Below are 22,469 nucleotides of genomic sequence, written 5' to 3'. Positions count from 1 at the left end.
AGAGCCCGATGCGGGACTCGATCCCAGGACCCTGAGATCATGGCCTGAGCTGAAGGCAGAGGCTTTAACCACTGAGCCACCCAGGCGCCCCTGTTTTTTGCTTTTTTCTGAGGCAGCAGAGCTTCTTTTATCCTGTTTGGGAACAGCGAGTAGATATTTCTAGTATTTTTTTTTCCTGATTGTTTGTAATTCATTATTTAGAGCCTCTGTGTTTCACTCTGAGACTTTCACAGCCTCTGCCCATTTTCTCAGCAAGCGACTATTTGTGGACCTTGTGTGCTAGCAGATGTTTCTGGCAACCGTCTGTATGTAAAACGGGATGGCAGATTTCCCATCTCAACCCACAGATCTTGTCATTTGGGTTTGTTTGTTTTTTTCTGGCTTATTTTACATATTTCTAGACTTTTTTAAAATCAGAATACACTCATGTTAAAAAAGAAAACCCCACATTTTGTAAAAACCTCTTCGTCTTCTTTGTCTCCCAATCCTCAGCTCCCTCTACAAGTAATAACTGTTCTTAATTTCTGTATCTTTCTGGAATTCCTTTCTGGGGACATAAGCAAACACAATATAAATTCTCATTCTCCCGCACGCACTCTGCATCTAACTGTAGACAGAGACGTGCGCTTGGCTCAGCGCAAACCCGTTCCGTGCTCAGCGGCACTCGCCTCTGCAGGGCTGAGAGGAAAGTTCCTTCCACTTGTCCAGGTTCGTTCTTCTGTCCTGAGGGCAGCGTGTCCTGGTGTGGCTCTGGGGTCCAGCGTGGTTCAGCCCACAGGACACAGTAGTCGGGCACAGTCCATGACGCACCATGTGCTGCTGACCACCCCCCACTTCCCTGACTATAGCGTGCCCTGGGACAGAAAAGACGGTGTCCACTTAGACACTTGCGTGGCGTCTTAGAATGGCCACCGGTTTGGCAGCCAAGTTCTTCATCAGTGGCTTCTCTCCAACAGCCTGTGGACCAGTTTGGGTGTGAGAGCACCAGTGTGATGGGACCACACCTCCCTCAGCAGCAGATGGGGGTGCGATGGTCCTTCCCCACGGAGTTTGAGGACCACGGACGAAGGCACTTGGAGATCGTGTTTGGCGAGCATAAAAGAGAGAAGTCGATGGGGGCGGGAAGAACCACTGGGCGACTTGGAAAGACCTGTGGTGTCTGTGGGAGAAGGTATTTGCCCAATTCTGTGGCCGGGTCAGTCCCAGGACCCAGTAAAACCAATCAACATCCTTTTCTACTTTTTCAAACAAGTCTGCCTCCTGGTTGAGACTTACCCAAGGGGTCTCATGACTTGATTCAAGACCGCACCACGTTCACTAGTGATAGTCCTTCGTGGCCTGCCTTCTCAGGGCTGCTGTTACTCCGAATGCAACAATGGAAACAGGTGTTCTCTGTCATTTCCATGTGGCTCCTATGTTCTTCCAGATGGTTCCATTTGTTTCTTCATAGTTCTTGCCATCTGAATTTCGACTTTTACGAATAGTGATGTCTCCCATGCTCTTGTGCCCAATGGAAAGTGAGGAAAATGGCGCCTTACCCTTTCAGCAGGAAGCCCCACTCATCGGAATAATGTGATTTACAACCAAAGCCATTTTCCAGCTTTTTCAAAGAACGGCATGCTAAATGTGGCGAACGTTGGGTCCTCTTGAACAAGAGTTAGATGTACTCATTATATCCCCAGAGGCTGAAAAGCCATTTGAGAGGAAATAGGGAAAAGTAGATTTGGTTGAAAAAATACTTTTAGGCAGAAAGAAAGAAACAAAATAATTGAAGATGTGAGTCCATATCCACCACAAGCTTTCTTTAACAACAACAACAAAAAAAGTGATTTGACTTCTCATGTGTAGAATTGGACAGATAATTTGGTGAGTCGTGTATGAGGGGCAATGTCCATAGCTTGAGCATTAAGTTGGCTCCATCACTGTAACTTGTCAGGGGCCAGTATCCTGTTAACACTGTTCCCAGTCTCTGCCAGTAAAATTAAATACTCTACTGAAATACTATAATTCATGACTCTACTTTCTTGCTGGAAGTAGTGCATTTTGGACTTAGAAGTTAAAAGTTAGAACTGGAATATATTTTGGAGGCATTCAAGAAGGCAGATTTTCTATAACTGATGGCTGTGGAGGAGGCCAGTTAATGGTTCATTGCCAATTTGACGTAACCCACGTCTCGCCATGGCGAGCCATAGTTGGTGGCAGCAAATCGTGGGCATCCTTTGAACGGTTTTTCCAGGCTCTCTGAATTCTTCAGATAAGAAGCAGCACGAGAGCTATTTTTTTTTTAATATATATAAAGAAAATACAGTGTTCTCTGTCACCTGCTTGGAATTCAAGCCTGTGGTGCGAATACCTTGGAAGAGCCTCCATATATCGATGACTTCAGTTGTCTCCATTTACTTATAAAATAAATGAAGTCAGCTGTTGGCTCCTCTAACTCCCTAACGACCACTTCCTTCATTCACCTCCTCTTCTCAAGCACTACCCTTGGACGACTGGTGGGGCCGGTTTAATGACAAGATCTGAAGGAGAAAGAATTCCCGATTCTTGCCTCTCGCCAACAGAACAAACAAACAAAAAGTCAGTCTAGGTGCAGCAGGCATAGAGATGTTCTTAGCCCTGGAGCATAAGCTTCCCTGCAAAGTAGAGCAAGGAAAAATATCTTGGATCGGGACAGCTGGATCGGGACCATCTTGAGGGCTTCTGGGTAGCCTCACGCCCCCTACAGGAAAACAAGAGGAAACTGACATGATTGCATCCCGTTACGGGTTTCTGTCCTTCAGCCCAGCGCCGTTTCCTGAGCTCCGGCTGTGTGGAGGACATGGGGAAGGCTGTGGGGACCCAGGTGAAGGAGACAGAGCCCCTCTTCTCTGGGAACAGGCTAGGAAGGCTAACTAACAGCCTTACTCCTGCAGGATAAACCCATCAAGAATGCAGAGCAGAAGGTATCCTCTGGGGAATTTCAGGGGTCAAGAGAGTTGGGGCACACTGTCCTTCCAGTCCTTTCCTTCCTTCCCTCTTTTCTTTATAAGTTTCTGTCTCGCTGTATGTTTCTTCTCCTCAGCTCGTCTACTCACAGGCATGCCCAGAGCAACAGTGGCTCCGACAGTCCGTGATCTGGAATGATCGTTGGCTCTGCCAGGAATAGTCAACAGCATCCACTTTAATAAAATGTGAACATTGACAACCCCCTAGTCACAGGCAAGCCCAGTGAAAAAGTAAGGACAAGAACGTCAGCTGTGAAGCTGGCCAAGTCCAGCCACCACGTAGCAGCTTTTAAGGATGTTGTAAAATTCTTTCCATAAACAGTGGTAAGGGCAAAATATAAAAGCTGAACTTCTCAGAATGTCATGTTTCTTTACTAGCTCTCCAACTGGTAAGGCAAGGATGCAATTCTTCCCTGGGAGAGGGCATCTTAGATTATATTGTGTATGGAAACATCAGAGGGTAGAAAAACCCAAAGCTCTGTTAGGAAAAAAAAAATTCTTTTAATAAAGCCATAAAAGGGAAACGGCTAACGCCCACACTGGTCTCAGCTGAGATGAAGGGAGTGTCTCTACCAGCAGCTTTCCAATATGAAGAAATAAAAGTCCCAGTCCTTCTGCCCGTGGTCTCATGGCCCCGTGGCCTTGCATAGGAAATCAAGGAAGACTTGTAAAACACGGCATTCACTGAGCTCAAAGTTTCACTTTATCACACTTGCCACATACAGGCGCATCGGCTCAAATCGGAACAAGATGTGATCTTACTGAGAAAGAATCCTTACGATATCACATTACCTCCCCCTGGAAATTCCCCCAAGCACATATAAAATCCAGAAGACCTAGAGTAGAAGACCGAAGAAAGCCTTTCAGGCTCACAGGCGAGCGGCAGTGACTTTCCTCACATCATATTATATATACATATTACAATTATGTCAGCGATTAAAAGCATTGTCATGCCGCATTATGAACCGTTCTTATGTTTGGGATTAGGTAACTTCCCTCCGTACCCCCACGGATTCCTTTTATGTCCTAAGGGCAAATCCTTTCTCTTGGGTCAGGAATGTAATAAGGTAGGTTTTCCTCTCTCTGGGATATTGTGTCTGTCTCACTGTGTTTAAATTGAGGCAGAAAGCTCTTCAGAGCAAAATACAGTATTTTCTTTGTATATGAGCCAGCAGTTGACTAACCCACGGGGAATTCTCTGTGTTGAGCATTTTAAAGGTACAGGTTGAGTATGTTTGAACTGCTGAAGCTCGGGGAAAGCCACTGGGAGAGTGGGTTGGCCGTGGCTCTGAGAAGAGATGACTTCTCTGTCACGTGGTCTTGGGGGGGGTGGGAATCACTGTTCTAATCCATAATTTTTTAATGATAAATTAAGCCAGGAAAATTACCCAGCTCATTTTAATAATAATGGCTCAAGACAGGAATAAATAGGGATTCCAGTTTGTGTAAATGTAGGTTACATATAATTTAAAGGCATTTCGCTACCAAAAAAAGAGTTGCCTAAAAAAAACAGTTTTCGCCCCATCAGATGTATGAATTGTTAACACATCCCTCCTGGGAGTTGAACCACAATCCCTCATATCCAAAACCAGCAAATTCGCCATTTGAAGTAAAGGGCAATTTCTTTTTTGTTTTTATCTCTCCTCCTTGACCATCGGTTGCCAGAGGTCAAGGCCATTTCCAACCAAGGATAACTTATTTAACCCTTGTAATGTTGGTTATTGATTTTGATAGTACCCCAGAGTCTAGGATCTTGGAATTCATACAGAATCTAAGCATACAGTGTGTGTGTGTGTGCGTGCGTGCGTGTGTGTGTGTACACACGCGGGTGCCTGCATGTGTGAGGAATGCATATGTTTCCTTCCTTCCTTCCTTCCTTCCATGTGTAGTCTCGTGTGTTTAGATTAAATGAAAATCATACTATAGCTATATTGAAGTCTACATCTCCATCCTCTCTTGACCGTTCACTTTCTATAGCATTTAATTTTTTAAAAAATTTCCCCTTCCGGTGAGCCCTTTGGCTCGCTATTTCTGACAGATGACTCTTTCTTGACCTTGACCTTGAGTTTACCACCATTTCTGCTCAGTCCCATCTGTGTGTGGGTGAGAAGTCTTGCACTGGATTCTGTTCTGATCTCTTCCACAAACTTGGGGTGCTCTAGTAGATCAGTTTCTGAACCTCTCTGAGCATCAGGAACATCCTCCTGTAGGAGATAAAGGATAAGAGAGAATTAACCTCATGGAAAGACATTGGCCAAGCAGGCCTGGCACAGAAGGGGGCATGACCCAGGGTGCAGTGCACATAGCCTGCCTGACCCATCCCTAGAAACAGAGGGCAGGAGAAGACAAAGACAGAATGATCATAACGCTGGCCCCCCCCTTCCCATGGCCTTATACAATGCATTTATATCGGTTCATGGGACGGTCCTTGAAGAGAATGGCCTGGAACCCTGGCACCCTACTTGACTCCCTCTTAAAACATTCTGGTGATACTCATTGTTGTGCTTGAGTTACCTGAGAAATGAAATGCATGGAAGTCACTTTGCAGGTAATTTAGATAAGATGACAAATAGTGCGCTTCTACTTTAAATAACCAGGTGACAAAATGCAGACCCAACATTGAGTTTCAATTAGCTTCAGTCTCTGGGTTTTTCCTGCAAGCGCATTCACTATTTTTCCCCTACAGAGTGTTAAAATTCATAACCTTTTAACCCATTTCTGTGCTATTATAATCACCTGCATTAATATTCTGTTCTTATGCAATGTGGAGGCAATTAGGAAAGCCACCTATAAGTTGAAGGTATAGGCTTAAAGGCTCACAAGAAACTTCTTTTAAAGTTGCACAATTACACAATACATACTGGCCACATTGTTCCTAGGGAAATGTGCTTATGAAAACATGTTTTATAGAATCAAGTCCCCCAATTAAAAGCATATTTTTAGGAATAAATTAGCCTTTCTTGAGAAGTGAAATTTTTGCTTTACTAGGGAGGTAAAAGGCAAAAGGACAAAAAAAAAAAAAAAACCGAAGTGCAGGAATGGCTGAAATTCTAGGAAAGTCACCTCCCCTAGGAGAGAGTTTGCCATGGGAAGGACGGTGTTCAGCACAAGGCAGCCTGGCTTCCCACTCTCTTTTGGAAGGACCACAGGTCATTACACACACACACACACTTATTTTTTTTTTTAAGTTGCAAGTTCAAACCTGTGTTGTCCTTCTTTATTTCTCCAATCAAAACAAGATATGAGCAAGCTTACTTCCTCCTCTCTGTCTTTCCCAACACTTCTGTCCTGGTACGGGGCCGATTTCCATGACATTAACAAGATACACACAAGCAGATAAAGGACGAAATCTGCTCTTCAGTCTTCTATTACCTAACAGCGCTGCTTTAGGAAGAAGACTCTGTATAAACGAGTGACAAAAACAATAGCCAGGGACCGAATTCCATTGTATAACCTGATCACAAGGGTAACTTGGCCTTTTTTTCCTCACCTCTGAGGTATTACTGGATTATTTCAAGAGAAACCTATGGTAAAACCTAAGATTCCGTGCTTTCCACAGCCCGTGGGATGTCGCATTCGCAGTGAGGACCAGCGCTCGGAGGACAGAGCCCTCACCGCAGACCTGTATCAACATGGTGATGGCGGGCAAAAGAGACCGCAGAATTCCTTTTCATTGATAATGTATAGGAACCAACTCAGATAACTCTGAATTATGTCACTACTAGCTCAGAATAAAAGGGGGCTGTGGGACGTCTGGGTAGCTCAGTCCTTAAGCATCTGCCTTCGCCTCAGGTCATGATCCTGGGGTTCTGGTATCGAACCCCACAACAGGCTCCCTGCTTGGCGGGAAGCCTGCTTCTCCCTCTCCCACTTCCCCGCTTGTGTTCCCTCTTTCACTGTATCTCTCTGTCTCTGTAAAAAAAACAAAAAACAAAAAAACAAAAAAAGCCCCACAAAAACGAAAAAAAAAAACACTTAAAAAAAAAGGCAGGGGTAGGGGGCTCTGTTTGGTGGGCCCTGAAGGCATATGAGAGGCTGAGGATTATCCGATCACCGAGAGTAGAAGAATCACAGGAAATTGCTTCTGTTTCCTGTGGCTTCTGGTTCTCCAAGCACAGACCGAAGGCGGCCCACTGGGGGTAACGCTGAGACCTGGGGCCGCGTCCGTTCTCAGCGTGGTCTTGCCAACAACACATGCCTCCAACAAATATTTATTGAGCATTTACTATGTGCTGGGCACTGTTCCAGGCACTTGGAAAACATCAGTGAACGAAATTAATAAAAATCTCTGCCTGTGTAGAATTTACGTTCTCACGGGGAGGCGGGCGATAAATCAGAAACGGTCTGTACAGAACAGAATAGTGTGTTCAAGGTGAGGAGGGCCATGGGGACAATGGAGCACCAGGGCCAGGGGCTGGAGAGTCCAGGGGTGAGGATGTTGTACTATAAATGGGGTGAGCGGTCTCATTAAGGAGGTGACGCTGGAAGGAGGACTTGGAGGAGGGCCAATAATCCTGGCGCCGTGACCCCAGCCCAGATGAAAGCCAGGCGTCTCCAGCTCCACATCCGGGGCGTTCGGCCTTTGGAGTGACCTTTGCCTTCATGGCACTGGCTCTGTGTGGACCAGGTCACGGTGCCCCCACCCGCTCCCCGCCACGCCTGGTCTCCATGGTCCTGGGGTGCCTCCTGCTTCCATCCTGTCTTAGGGGACAGTCGGGCACAAGATGCCGGAAGCCGTCTTTGCTTCCAGCCCTGCAGGTCTCCTCGACGGGAGGCTGTGTGACACAGAACAGACTGTAAGGACGGCTTGGGGGGAGTCACAGAGGATTTAAACCAGCCAGGAGCCTATCCCGATGGAACACACTTGGAGTTGGCCAGACTGCCCTGCTGAAGGTCGCCCTCCACAAGGTCGCCCTCCACATGTCGATCTCTTCCCTGTCTGATCCCCCCGAACTTACTACAACTGGGAAGCTGTCACCGGTAGAGTCCCCCTTCATCATCTCAGCTTATGCCAGGGGCCCCTGGCAGATACACCCTGCGCCCCAGCCCCTCCCCCACCCCGCATGCCATCTGCTCTGTCTCTCCCCCACCTTGTCTCCCTCCCCGTCTCCCAAACACTGGTTTCCCAGCATTATCCGCAGCGGCTTCCCTTCTTCCTCTATGCTGTCTCCGTAGGTCGGGCTTTGCAAATTGGTCCTTGCAAAGTCCTGAAAGTTCTGTGGGGGGCTCACCGAGGATATAACATGGGGTAGGGAAGGGGGCTACCCTCCTCCTTGAGCTACAACCTTTCTTAGATCCTTAAATCTTCCCACGTGTCTTCTCTTGGAGCCCTTTATGGCGATGTTCTGGAGGCATGTCCAAAATGCCGTGTCCCAGACACCCCGTCTCACAAATGCAGAGTCTTTCTAGCTAGAAACATTGGTATCGCCTGCTACTCCTCTCTCTCTCTCTCTTTTTTTTTAAGATTTTATTTATTTATTTGACAGAGATCACAAGTATGCAGAGAAGCAGGCAGAGAGAGAGAGGGGGAAGCAGGCTCCCCGCTGAGCAGACAGCCCGATGCGGGGCTCGATCCTAGGACCCTGGGATCATGACCTGAGCCGATGTTGGAGACTTATCCCACTGAGCTACCCTGGCGCCCCTCCTCCTCTCTTTGATTTGCCACTCACAGTTTATCCGGAATCGGCTCTATCGAGCCCTTTCTCTCCAGCGTCTTCTTGGTGGGTTGGTGGGTTGCCTGGGGTGTAGCGTAGGTGCCTTTGATCACTCGACACCCCTCGTGGTTTCGCCCCGGCCGGCAGCGCGTCCTCCTGCTCCCTCGTTCACCCCTCCTGTGCTATGTACGTGCACACACGCGTCCTCGTCCCACAAGGGGGACATTTGCCAACACGTCACGCTCTTCCTTGACCCCGGATCTCGGTAGCTCGCGTCCCTCCTCTGGGACGCACTTTCCTCTGTGCTACGTTCCCTCTCTTTATTCTGGATTCAACTCATTCACCTGCTTGTGAAGCCTTCCCTGACTTCACTTTCTCACCTATCCCATTTTCTTGAAACTACTTGTTTCCCATTCACCCAATTTAAAATAGCATCTTTGAGGCACCTGGGTGGCTCAGTGGGTTAAGCCTCTGCCTTCAGCTCAGTTCATAACCCCAGGGTCCTGGGATCAAGCCCCTCATCGGGCTCTCTGCTCGGTGGGGAATCTGCTTCTCCCTCTACCTTTGCTCCTCTCCCTGCTTGTGTTCTCTCTCTCTCACTAGTGAATAAATTAAGAAATCCTAAAAATAAATAAAATAGTAAAATTTCATCTTCTCAAACACAGGGCCATGCCTTACTCACATTCCTTTTGCCATCCCCAAAGACGAATGAATTCCTGTATCCTGATGTCTGGACCAATGTTGTTGTTGTTGTTGTTTTGCTCTAAACTCTTTGCCTTGATACTAACTTGGTAAAGAAAATTGTCTTCTACACGTGGAATAATTAGTGTGTGCCCATGTCGCACAGGATATTTTATTCTGACATTCTTACGTGTGTCGGCCATAAGGGATGAAGGTCTTCCGAAGGGGAACTTGCCGTATGAATGAGTTACGAGCTCGCTGAAGAGTGGCAGAATAGTTCCACATGTTGAAAAGCTCGTTACAGTGGAGATGTCCTAGGACTTCCTCTCCATCCTGTTTTAGGGAGGCAAACCTGGGAAAGCCCTGGGCACAGGCTGCTAGTTTTCTGTGACACGGGGCCCTGAGGGAAGGCAGAAAGTCATGCATTTTGGGGGGGTAGCTTGCTTTTCTTCATTGTGGAAGTGTCCATGATGTGAAAGCCGATTTTTCAACAGTACCCCTTTCTGCATTCCTACAACCAGATTTGGATGGCATCCAGTGGCCGTGTCTTACTCAGTCTTTCCTCTTCAGAGTTCAGCACAGTAACCGTGATATCATAAATAAGCATTGAGTTAATAGTGAATGAATGAGTCAGCTCAGCAGGGACGTGTGGGCAGACTTCCAAGGGGCTAATTTTGCCAGCTTTCCTGCCTTCTTGCTTTCTTCCCATAGCCCTTGAGATTTGCCCGGGTTTGCGTCATTGACGGCCCCAGACCCTTATTTACACACGTATGCACACACCCACCTAACCTCCTCGTGACTCTGAAGGAAGACTCCTTCCTTGTGCTTTCCAGGCAGGAACCTCCCGTAGCAATGTATGGGCAGAAGCCCTCGGGAACGAGGATTGGTCTGCTGCCTCGTATCTTCAAAGGATTCCAGGAAAAAGACTCTTGACTTTTCTCCAAATATGAAAAATAAACTCTCATTTGAAATTCAAATACAGTTTATTTTATCTGTTATTATTTTAACAAGTCTTTTAGTCATCAAAAATTATGATTTAAAAACTTACAAGCCCATCTGCAGACTTAAAGGCTGATTGTTGTGATGTTCCGAATCAGCCTTCAGGAACGTGGACGGATCAAGGTTGCCTTCATGAGGGCGTTGAGGACAGAGCCCGCCCATTCAACTCAGATCGCATCTGTCCTTCATCTCTATTTATGTTGTTCTTGAATTTCAAATCTTCTCATAACCGCATTATAGATTCAGGTGGTTTTTTTTTTTTTTTTTGAGTTTATTTATTTATTTGACAGAGATAGAGAAAGTACAAATAGGCAGAGCGGCAGGAAGAGGGAGAGGGGGACACAGGATCTCCACTGAGCAGGGCACCCCAGGCGCCACCCAGGCACCCCTATATTCAGGTTCTTTGCAAAGAGCAGTGCCTGCACGTTCAGGCTCCTTGGAGATTGCCAAGATGATAAAAGTTACGGAATAATTAAAGGCCAAAATTTTGTATACTTCTAGATAATGGAAGTCTTAATATCAGAAAACATTTACACCTACCTTTGCATTCAGGGAGAGTTTAAAATTCAACCTTCCTTGTTGTATTTAGAGTAGTCGTGTGTGTATGTGTGTGTGTGTGTGTGTGTGTGTGTGAGCATTAAACACCTTAAAATTCGAAGTTCAAGGGGTCCTGTTATAATTGTATTTATATTATTGTTCCAAGCCAACCTACGTTTTAATGTTTTATAACAAAAGAAAGACTTGTTCTGACAATGGATTGGAGAGCACGACTGCTCTATGCACACCAGCAGGAATTATTATTCTACAGAGAAACTCCCCATTAACCTTCTTTCCTCTTCGTGGCAGACATCCAAGCCCACAAGGTGGGAAGATTTTAATCCTCTGGGACACAGTTCGGCTTCTGAAATCTTTAATTTGGCGATCTGTGCCATTGCTGGGGATGGTAATGTTTTCCAGATACCCTCGACTCGTAGAAATGATCCATTCCTCTGAGTGACTAATTCATCTGGGTCCTGGGAGAGCTTGCTTCTTGTGGCCGTCCATGCTGGGCCCTCTGGCCTTTGCTGGTTTTCCCAGCTGAGGAGCAGGGAGCTCTCTCTGTGTCTTTGGAGCTAGTGGTGTGATCAGAAACCTTGGCGCTCTCTGTATTTGGTGAACTGGCTCATTGCCAAAAGACGGAAAAGAAAATGTTGTGGAGTGTTTTGGAGATTTTGTTTTCCAAACTGTTTCATTCTGTGATGAGACAGCTAAGATTACCTTGTCTGTTGGCAGTTAGCATGCTGCTTCTTTCCAGAACAGATGCTACGAAATCCTTCCTTGCTAAACTCTTTCTATCTTTGTTTTTGCTGACTTAAGAAGAGTTTGTGTTTTTATTGTTATTTTGACTGAAACAAAAGTTGGTATTTAAGAGAATAAGATGAAAAGTAAGACGAGCCCAGTAATTTGTAGAAAGGATGTAAACAGTCTTAGATTGCTTGGAAGATGTGATGAAACCATTTTTTCTCTCTTTTTAAAATCTCAGTGGGCTATAAATGCTGGCCCTTCCAGAAAGAAGTTCTCAGAAGTTTGTTTTGTTTTGTTTTGTTTTTAACAAAACACACCTTATTAAACTGTAAGAGATCCTTCTTAAAAGAGAAGTGTTACAATGATGTTTTGTAAAATAATTTAGAAGTCAGAGAACAAAACTGTAAGAGAGAGAGAATTTTTACTCTTCTTAAAAAGAATGAGAGGATCTTAACCCACTTTCAAGAATGAGGGTGTTTTCTTTTTACCGAAGTATTGTAAGTAAATTAATCCATATTAATGGTTCCATTTTGCTTTTTAAAAAATTCTTCTCAAAAACTAACATTTCCTGAGGTTTGAGGTCATCTTAACATTAGTCAATACACTGTTCCTGTGTGTACGTGATTTGGAATGAGTACCACACGCGCTTCTGCGGGGGAGGAGATACAAGCTAGGTCAATCCTGCCACAAACCAGGGACGCCTGGGTGTCTCAGTCAGTTAAATGTCTGCTTCGACTCAGATCATGACCCTAGGACCCTGGGATCGAACCCCTGCATCAGGCTCCCTACTCAGTGGGAAGGCCCTTTCTCCCTCTCCCTCTGTCCCTCCCCCTGCTCGTGAGCTCAGTCTCTCTGTTTTTCTATCAAATAAATAAAATCTTTAAAAAAAATTATATCACAAATTAGATACTTATGCCTAGTCATTTCATAATTCAAGGTAACAACAAAACCAAACTATAGAAATTCTGAATTAACTGTACTTGAATTTTCCATGAGGTTTTAATAAATTTTAGACTCCACCACATCTGAGAAAATACCAGTTTTTTAAATCATGCACTATTTCACATTCACGTCCTTGAACTAGTAGGAGCATATGGTGTTTTAGCTTTGTTTCCAACTCTGCACGAAGTTCAGTGTTGTCCATCTTCCCACTCATCTCTATAACTTGAAGGATGAGGAAGGGATAGAAGGAGAAATTGTCATCTAGGTGATATTATCAGGCTTGTTCACTCTGAGTCCAGTGTCAAATCCACTAGGAAATATTGTGTCATAGAAGTATGTTTTGTTTTAACTCAATCTGTAGTGTGTGTGTGTGTGTGTGTGTGTGTGTGTGTGTGTGTGTTCGTTCTATAGTAGAAGTTGTGATTAAGGTGTTTCCATGAGAAACCATTGGCTAGGGCTGACCTCTGTCTGAGGGATGGACACAGGGAAAAGAACCTGGCTGTTCCCTGTTCTTCACCCACTTTTCCTGTCTCCCCCCCCACTCTTCCCTCTGTCACCAAAGCCCATCACCATATACGTTAACCCTTGAACAACAACACAGGGATTTGGAGCATTGACCTTCCATGCAGTGGAAAATCTGTGTATAACTTCTGGTTTCCCCAAAACTATAAACTACCAATAACCTACTGTTGACTGGAATGCTTACCAATAACGTAAATAATTGATTAGGACATATGTTGTATATGTATTATTTACTGTATTCTCACAACAAAATAAGCCAGGGAAAAATGTTATAAAGAAAGTCATAGGGAGAGAAAACACATTTATAATAATGTACCGTAAAAAAATCTGCATATAAGTGGACCCACGCAGTTCAAACCCATGTTGTTCAAGGGTCAGATGTACACTTCCATGGTTCTTTCTCTTTTTTGGGTGGGGGGAGGGGACGGGAGAGGGGAAAATCCTTACTGACATATAATCCAGATACCACATGTGAGGTGAACACGGTAACTGCCATACCTCAGAAACCCATGTGATTCACCTATTTAAAGTCTACACTCCGTGTCTACACAGAGTTGTGCAACAATCCCCTCAACCAAATTGACAACATCTTCATTGCCCCCCAAAGAAAGCCCGCCTCCCAGACTCTTCTCAGACTCAGTCTAGTCAACCTCCTTATCTAGACTTGCCTACGGTGGGCCTTTGTATAAATGGAATCACACAATTTGTGTCCTTTGGTGGCTGCCTTCTTCCACGGAGCACGCTGTGGTCAGGGTTCATCCACATCATGGCGCAAGTGCGACGTGAGCTTCCACTTCCACGAGTGTGTGTCCAGCCTACGGGGGCGTGGGGCGAAGCTGAGGTAATACCCATTCTCTAAATCCAAACCATGGGGGCACCTGGGTGGCTCAGTGGGTTAAAGCCTCTGCCTTCGGCTCAGGTCATGATCCCAGGGCCCTGGGATCGAGTCCCGCTCGGGCTCTCTGCTCAGCAGGGAGCCTGCTTCCTCATTTCTCTCTGCCTGCCTCTCTGCCTACTTGTGATAAATAAATAAAATCTTTAAAATAAATAAATAAATAAATAAGTCCAAACTGTGAAGCCCTCTGTTCCCACAGTTACCTTCTCAGAGAACTTTGTCTTTCTTACCCGTGAAAGGAAATAGTTTTGTCTATTTGTACCTAGACACAAAAATTTGATTCCCTGTCAGACGGATCTATTTATTTATTCCTTCTGACCCAGGAAGCAGATTTTTGCTCTTTGTCTCCGCCGAATTCTTAATTTTCACAGACCAGAAAGAAGAAAATATTTTATTTTTATGAAGAGAATGTTTTGTACCCCAAGTCTGGAGTCCTTTTGATATTTTCCTGTGTGATTTTTTTCGCTGTATCAGAAAACTCAAAGAAAGGTAGTGCCTGGATATTTTACAAGCCAGGAGAGATTCAAGCAGTTGTGTTGGGGGGACTTTAGGGAGATCTCTCCTACAGCAAGTGTCACATTGTAAACACCGTTGGGACGATTGATGGTGCCAAGAAAACCCTTTCAGTTATTTTATTTATCTAAAATTCAAGTGTCGATTAGAGATAAAAGGCCAGTTTCAGCCCTGATCATCTGTGGTTGCTGCTTTTACTGCTTCTGCCTGGTGAAGTGGTTAGGAATTCAAATATGGTGTGTCCCTAATAGAATCTGTGTCAGGAAACTTGTACAACTTTTCAGAAATGGCACATGAATTAAATACCCACAACAAGAAGGCACATGTGGGGTGGCCTGGGTGGCTCCGTCAGTTAAGCATCGGCCGTCGTGGCTCAGGTGGTTATCTCAGAGTCCCAGGATCGAGTCCCACATCGGGCTCCCAGCTCAGCGGGGCGTCTGCTTCTCCCTTTGGCCCTCCCCCTCTCAGGCTCTCTCTTTCTCATTCTCTTTCTCAAATACATACATACTAAAAGAAACCGTACGCCTCCTTTCAGACAGAAAGTTTTGAAGGATTCTTGCGTAGTTTCTTATAGGCAAACGATGTCAGTTTCTCTCTCAAATCAGCTTTAATGTACATATGAAACTTTAATCCCTTATAAGTTATTTTTCCTCTTTCTCTTTTGCAGAATTCTCTCTGGACTACTAAGAGATAGTACAGGTGACTCTTGAACAACATGGGTTAGAACTACATGGGTCCACCTTTATGTGGATTGTTTTCCATAAATACAGCAGAACACTGTAAATGTGTTTTCCGTACGATTTTCTTTTTTTTAAAGGATTTATTTATTTATTAGAGAGAGAGAGAGAGAACAACAGGATGAAAGGCAGAGGGAGAAGCAGGCTCCCCACTGAGCAGGGAGCCCGATGCGGGACTCGATCCCAGGACCCTGGGATCATGACCTGAGCCAGAAGCAGAGGTTTGACCTCCTGAGCCCCCCAGGCGCCCTCTTTCTTATGATTTTCTTAATAAAATTTTCTTTTTTTCCAGCTAACTCTATTGTAAGAACACAGTATACAGTACACATAAGATACAAAATATGTGCTGATTGGCTATTACTATTATCAGTAAGGCTCCTGGTCCATAGTAGGTTAATAGTTAAGTTTATGAGGAGTCAAACTTGCTTGCACATTTCTTGGTGTGCAGGGTGTCGGCATCCCAACTCCTGTGTTGTTCAAGGGTCAGCTGTAATAAACAGATAATATGACATCAGGGAGCAAACTGAAAATTGAGCTTGCTTAAAACTGTTTTCTTGGTTATATCCTATCCTCTGTCACAATAGGAGGTTTTCTCAACATACACTCTCAGCCTGTCCTTAAAAGTTATAAATTATTGAATTCTACAAAACATACTCACGGACTCGAGCCTGGTTTCTGAGCTCAGCTGGCAGCAGTGTGAAAAGATTTAGAAAGCATCAAGTGTTGCGAGTTCCTGAGAAGGCAAGGTTTCGGCTGGATTGCCTTCAGTTTTAAAATAAAATCACGGCATCAAATAGCAGCGTGTTTGTGGGTTAAGACACAAAGAAAGGGATGAGGCAGAAATAAAACTGAGGATCCAACGACCATCTGTAGGTTTCACGCCCATAATGCAGGTTCAGTGTCTCGAGCATTCGTGTATGAAATACACTCCTCTCCCAGTCTGTTTCCTTTTCTGTCAAAGCAGTAGTATGTGTGCGGACACGTGTGTGTTTGCGTGCACATGCGCACATGGGTGTTTGTGCCGAGACAGATCACAGGTCCTTGAGCACCGTGCCACTGAAGACCACGGTCTTTGGACCTCCCGCTGCGAAAAACTTGTCAGGGTGCTTTGTAGAAACCTTTTACATGGGTGACAAAGCTCTGTGTTGTCTGAGAAACAGCGGGAACTGACAGCGAGGGGGTGTGTGACGCCTGTGCACAGGGGAGCCGTGCGGAGATCGTAGCAAGGGCTGGGTCTGAAGTTTTACGTGTTCCGCCTTCCCTGGTTTTAGGTGTGCTTGACAGTAGAAGTTTCATTACAGCAGCAGGAGGAATGTACCTTCTGCCTGGAAGGTTGCTATCTGATTTTGGGAGTGAACTGGCTTTGATCATCAAGGTGTTTGTCTACTGACTGGTGTGCTGCCCTCGAGCCGAGTTTGCACAGGGATGTATGTGCGAGGCTCCCACGCTCCCCTCGAGCCCTACTGTTGCTTCTCCTCTGAGGAACTTGACCCGATGGAGGGTGCTTCCGCATCATGAAAACTTGCACTTTCCGAGTGGGAATCGGCAGGGAATCTGCCCGAAGGCAAGGGTGACATGAGGGTGCTTCCCAGGTTCCCAAAGCGCTTGAACAGCAGCTTTGCTTGGAGAGCCACCGACATCCAGGGCTGATGGACCGCACGTATGTGCTTCTTCCGAAGGTTAGCAGTGAAGGACGCAAGAAGAAAGGATTCTGGTTCACTTAGCGAAAGCCATTGCTTCTTCCATGGTGGTGGTGACAGAAACCTGCCTTTCCCCCATTTTCCCTTAGGTCTTCCTTCCCACAGCGGTGGCCAGGCCAGCAGACAGACCTCTCCCCACCCCTTGTGCCTGTGGGGCGCCTCGGGGAGCAGAAGGATGGCAGTGCAGGGTCCTGGCTCACCTGGCTGCAGACCCATCCCGCTGGGGACACAACAACTTTGTTGGTTTGCTGTGGGCACCTGAGAGATTGTATTTGCTCCATGAGCCATGAGTTTCCTGAGGCAGATGCTTCCAGTCCTGCCTGCAGGAGGAAATCGTGGAGCAGCTGTGCGGGGGGACTCGGCCTTTCTGGGGGAACGGTGCGGTCCTGGCATCCCTGCCCCGTTTGTTCAGGGGGGAGAGTTCCGAGAGCCCCGCCGAGGGAGCTGGCATGTGGCACTGTAATTTGCACCATCTATCTCTTTCTGGAGCTCGGGCCGCTGGCAAATTGCGTATCTTTGTGTTGGATTAGTTTGGACTTTAATCATGCATTATTTTCCCTCCAATTAAATTATTTATATATTTGATTAACGTTTTCACTGCTAGGGAGTCAAATGTTCAGTGAAACCACAAATAAACACATACCCATTGAATTTCAGGCCAGCTTCAAGTGGGAGAGCTCTGTTGGTGGAATGCTGAGGATTCACTGTGTGTCTGTTTTCTTAGTTACCTGGGACTCGGGGGGAGCACGACCCACCACTGGGTCCTAGAAGCACACTGCAGGGGCGGGGGGCTCTGTCTGGCCTCCCTCCCTCCCCTTATTTAGCCTAGGATCCCGACTTTTCTTCCTTCCTGTGGTTTTTGTCTTTTCCCTGGTGCTGAAACCTCCCCCTCTAATTTAACTTCCTCAGGCTTGACCAGCCTGATCAGGGGCTCTGCCGCCTAAGAAGGAAAGTGACATCACTTAGGGGTGAGCAAACTGGCAGCCCACAGGCCAGCTCTGGGCCCCTGCTCGCCTTTGCACAGCCCCTGAGTGAAGAAATGGTTTCTACAGTTTGAAATGGTTGGGGGAAAAAAAAAAATCTTAAGACTATTTCTTGACATGTGAAATGTTCAGCCTCAAAGATAAACAGAGGCACCCATTCATTTACGCGTGGTCTATGACTGTTCATCTAAAATGGAGGCCGAGTTTGGGTACCTACGACCTTTTGGCCAGCAGAGCCTAAAATAGTTCCTGTCTGGCTTTTTACAGAAAAAGTTTGCCGATACCTGATCTAGTTGATCACCCGGATTTAACAGATGAGAAAATTAAGTTTCGAGTAGGAGAACTGCCCTGTGCCGAGATGCAGAGCTCATCAGAACTGGGTCCGGGAGGCGTCTTCCAGTGCCCATCCCACGTTCTTTCCGCTAGAGTGTAGGGCCCGCCTCCTTGCAGAGGTCCACGCAGCTTGTGAAAGAAAAGTAAATGTTTAGGACACAAGGACAGAGACGATCTATTTCTTAGAATTTTAATTTTCTCTTGCAATCCGGCGTCAGGAGCTGCATTAAGCCTACAATGCATTTGGACTACCCGAGTAGGCAGAGGGACGTCTTCGTGCTTCTTCAGAATAATGGATTACATCCTGTGCTCAGCCCTTGGACCTGGTCCCCGCTGGCCGAGGGGGTAGAATCTCATTTCTAAAAAAATACCTCGTGGTCTCAATCCAACTTTGTACTCAAGAGCAGTTTCAGAGAATTACAAAAGCCTATTAGACGGAACTGCGGTCTCCTGTATGGGGGTCAAGAGGGAAGACCCCCCCCCCCCCCCCCGCCGATACTAACCTTTCTGGAAGCAAGGCTGGTCCTCCTGGCTAGCCCAGGTTCTTCTGCGTCTCTCCTCATGGGAGACCAGCTGGCTGATCGACATGGCATGCCTGGCCCTGGAATTTTCAGACATTGTCCAGAGGCCAAGGTCAGTGAGCGCTGGTGAAGTATACAAATAGGAAATGGGGTCTTTCAGTTACGGCTCTCTCGTCAGCTCCTTGCTGGATGCCTCCTCTGTCTGCTTGACTCATCCTCTCCCGCCACCTGTGCTCCTTCCCTTCCACTCGAGTTCCTCATCCTGTTCATCAAAGGCAGCGAGTTCTGTCCCACGGGTCTAGCTTTTCGGCCACAGGGACCCTTTCTCCACACACCCTCTCCTATCTGCACACTCGGCGGGTCTCCAGGCGTCGCTCAGGTCCTACCATGAATGCCCCTTCATTGAAGAAGTTGACCCTGCTCTTCCATGTGCCACATGGATTTAAGACCCCCTGTTCATTATTTTTAGAAAACCCTCTTCCTTTCACAACACTGATCACAACTGTAATTGTATAGTCATTTCAGGCATTATCGGTAGATTGTCCGTTCCTTAGGGCAGGAAGCATGTCTGGCTGGTTCCCCAGCACGGGGCTTGGAGTGGAGAGGATCTCGGTATACAGGGGTAAACGCTGAGCGGAGTAAATACTGTTTATTATTCAGTATTTCAGTAAATACTGAACGGAGTGTTGCAATCACATACTGTGCAGTAAGCATTTATTCATCAATGCGGAAAAAAAAAAGTGTTTCTAGAAAATGTGAGACTCTGCTCAATGCAACATCCACTCAGAAAATTAGAAATTCTAGCTCATACTTGGGGAATCGCACCATCTCCTCTCGGAGACCTGGGGATATTGGATAACAAGCACTCAGCTCTCTTCAGGAAGTGTGTGTGCGGAGCAAAGAGAATATGATCACCCAGTGTTCCCAGCAAGGTGGGGTTCATGTTTGGATATCACTCAAATCCTTTTAGCTCACGATAGTGTATCGTCATAAAGTCATAGAACATGTTACGTTAAAATCGTATTGTATGGACACTAGGTGAAATGAAACTAAGTCAAGACAAGCAGAAGCATCAAGTTCAATCCCTTTTGTCCAGTGAAAGTTCAGTCTGCCACCTGAGTCCAGTCCATTCAGCAAATATGTACTGAGGACTTGCCAGGTACCAGGGACCCCGGCCATTTGCTGAGACTATGAAATGAGAAGGTGTGGGTCCTGTCCTCTAGTAGACTCAGCCCGGTTCTAACTCTGGTTTCCAGCTCCTCCCGCCTTCCTCTTCCTCCGTGTCCTTTCCAATCCAAGGAGGTTATTTCCAGTACCTCGGGGAAAAGTGAACCAAGAGCAGTTTTTATGGGATGGATTTGTGTGATGAGCAAGAGATGCTCAAGGAACGGGGAGGTCACAGCCACTGCCTTTCTCCGCCCTCACCCAGTGTTCAAGTCCAGAAGGCAGAGCAAAGGTCATTTTATTCGCCCCCTGGAGGAACAGGGTAAGGCCAGCTGAGGGCAGACTCCAACCCGCAGGCCCCCAGAGACCACTCACTCAGGAACCAGAGCCTGAGCAAGAAAGTCATTAAACGTTCTGTCACGCGACCACACAGTACATGGAACCCAAAGGCGGCTTTCTCTTATCGAACAGACTCATCTGTGGTGTGTTTCTACGTACACTTGAGAAAATGCTTGCAAGAGGCTTAAATTAAGGCAAATAGAATGTGGGGTAAGGAAACCACAGAATAAAACCAACAGGACCCACCCAGGACACTGACTTCTTCAGTAACTAAATGGACATTTAAGTCACATAATCATCGTACTGAAATCGACTTAAATTGGATCCGAGGTGAGAACGGTCTCTTCCTCGGGCGTTTCTCTAGGGTTTTTTGTGTCTTCCCGTTGTAGGACAGTTGAGGTATGACCCCCCCCCAAGGAACTATATTAAAAAATGGTTCTAAAACTTTGAGTGAATGAGGCATTCAGGGAAATTCATCTTCGTTTTAGAAATGGAGTTAAGAGAGTTCTATAAAGCTGGGAAGAACGTTCGAGTCTAGGTAAGCCATCCCTGTATTTTGTACATCAAGAAAGCTGTGACCCAGACACTCAAGCATTTTGCTGGGTCTCCTGGTCCTCTTCAGTATTTGGTTCTTTTGTCTGTGATCATCACCCGAGAGAAAAAATCCCACTGACTGGAGCTAAAGTGTAGTTCAGGAAAGTGCTTCCTTTGGTTTTGCTGCTCCTGTCAGGGAATGATGTGTGTGCGGGCACACGTGTGTGCACGCGTGTGCATGTTCCCTTCCTGAGAGCGCAGCCGCAGTGCTAACCCGAGGACTGGAGTGCGTGGGAGCTCCCCTGTGCTCTGTTGACCTTGACTCGCACTAGGCAGGTGAAAAAGGCAGAGACCCAGCGAGGATGCGTGGGCTCACCCCATGTCATGCCTCCCCTCTTCTTGGCCACCACGCCACCTCCAAATAGCGCCACAAAATACAGGTGCATGATTACTAAGGGCAAATTTAAGAAACCTACAACCTAAAAAAATAAAACAACAACAACAAAAAAAACCAAAAAACAAAAACCACCATCTGTATTTCAAGTTATCATACGTTCCTTAGGGCTGAGGGTTGGGGCGCCTTTTGCCCTCCCTTTTGTCGCCTTCAGAAATGAGTCCTGCATTCCCACGCGCTCTTCCTTTCTTTTGTTCCCACCCCAGCATATAAACAACGACCACATTCACGGTGAGAAGAAGGAGTTCGTGTGTCGGTGGTTGGATTGCTCGAGAGAGCAGAAGCCCTTCAAAGCCCAGTACATGCTGGTGGTGCACATGAGGCGGCACACGGGGGAAAAGCCTCACAAATGCACTGTGAGTGCACGGCGTGGGCCGTGGGCATGGGGGCCCTTGGCGGGGGCGCTTGTCGGGGTGGGGTTCCTCTGCATGCTGTGCGGACACAGACCCTGCCGAGGGGGTGGGGAACTGCCCGGTGGTGGGAGGAGCCGGGTGCTGTGATGAACGCCAAGAGTTCTGAGAAGGGGGTTCTGGAATTGGGGGGAAAGACAGAAATGGAGAAGGAGCCGTGACAACCACACTTTGGGGGACAACGGAAGCGCTCTGACCTGCACTGTCCAACAAGGTAGCCGGGGACCCTGTGGGCCCCTTGAGGGTTTTGGACTCCTGGCCAGAGCAAACAAGGAATTGATTATTGTACTTCCATTTAATTTTTTTTAAATGTAGATATAAACAGGGGCATACGGCTACTGCGTTGGACAGTGGAGCCGTGGGTGGGCGGGGGGCAGCTGGGATACACTGGTGGGCACTGGCAATGAGCACGTGGCCTGCATGCCTGCCCCAGCAGAAATGTCCATCACGCTGGAAGACCCGGAGGGCAGAGAGACATGCCAACTTTGACCTGAAGCCCATAAGCTCACTTTTAAACACAGAACCCACGTGACTTCAGAGTTTTCCTTTGCCTTCCTAGTCCATCCCCATGGCCCGGTGTAGACACACAAGAAGGCTGGGACTAAGCCTCCTTTCACACAGGAGCCTCCAGGAGCACTGGGCACTGCTCAGACCTGCGCTTTACATCTTAAAGGCTCTTTACAAACATGATCAAATTCCATGCCTTTGTATGGACCCAAAGCCATATTAGTGAACTTTGTGCTGAATCTAAAATCAGTGGGAATTTGAGGAGATCAGTGAGCAGATAATGAAACCCATTGTCCACATTGAGTGGTCT

General features: G+C 46.6%; 1 protein-coding gene across 1 annotated transcript in view; it reads left to right on the top strand.

The window, feature by feature from the left end:
- Positions 1 to 22,469, top strand: part of LOC111157049 (GLI family zinc finger 3) — a 277,575-nt gene that overhangs the window by 241,615 nt on the left and 13,491 nt on the right. Inside the window, exon 11 of the mRNA XM_022518260.1 lies at positions 21,449 to 21,598. Coding sequence (XP_022373968.1) covers positions 21,449 to 21,598 — 150 coding nt within the window. The remainder of the gene's footprint in view (positions 1 to 21,448; positions 21,599 to 22,469) is intronic.

The sequence above is a fragment of the Enhydra lutris genome, unplaced genomic scaffold, assembly GCF_002288905.1.
Source record: "Enhydra lutris kenyoni isolate GAN:26980312 unplaced genomic scaffold, ASM228890v2 scaffoldscaffold51, whole genome shotgun sequence".
In the NCBI taxonomy this organism is placed as follows: domain Eukaryota; kingdom Metazoa; phylum Chordata; class Mammalia; order Carnivora; family Mustelidae; genus Enhydra; species Enhydra lutris.
Note: the sequence above shows the minus strand (reverse complement) of the source record. Positions and strands in the feature narration are given on the sequence as shown.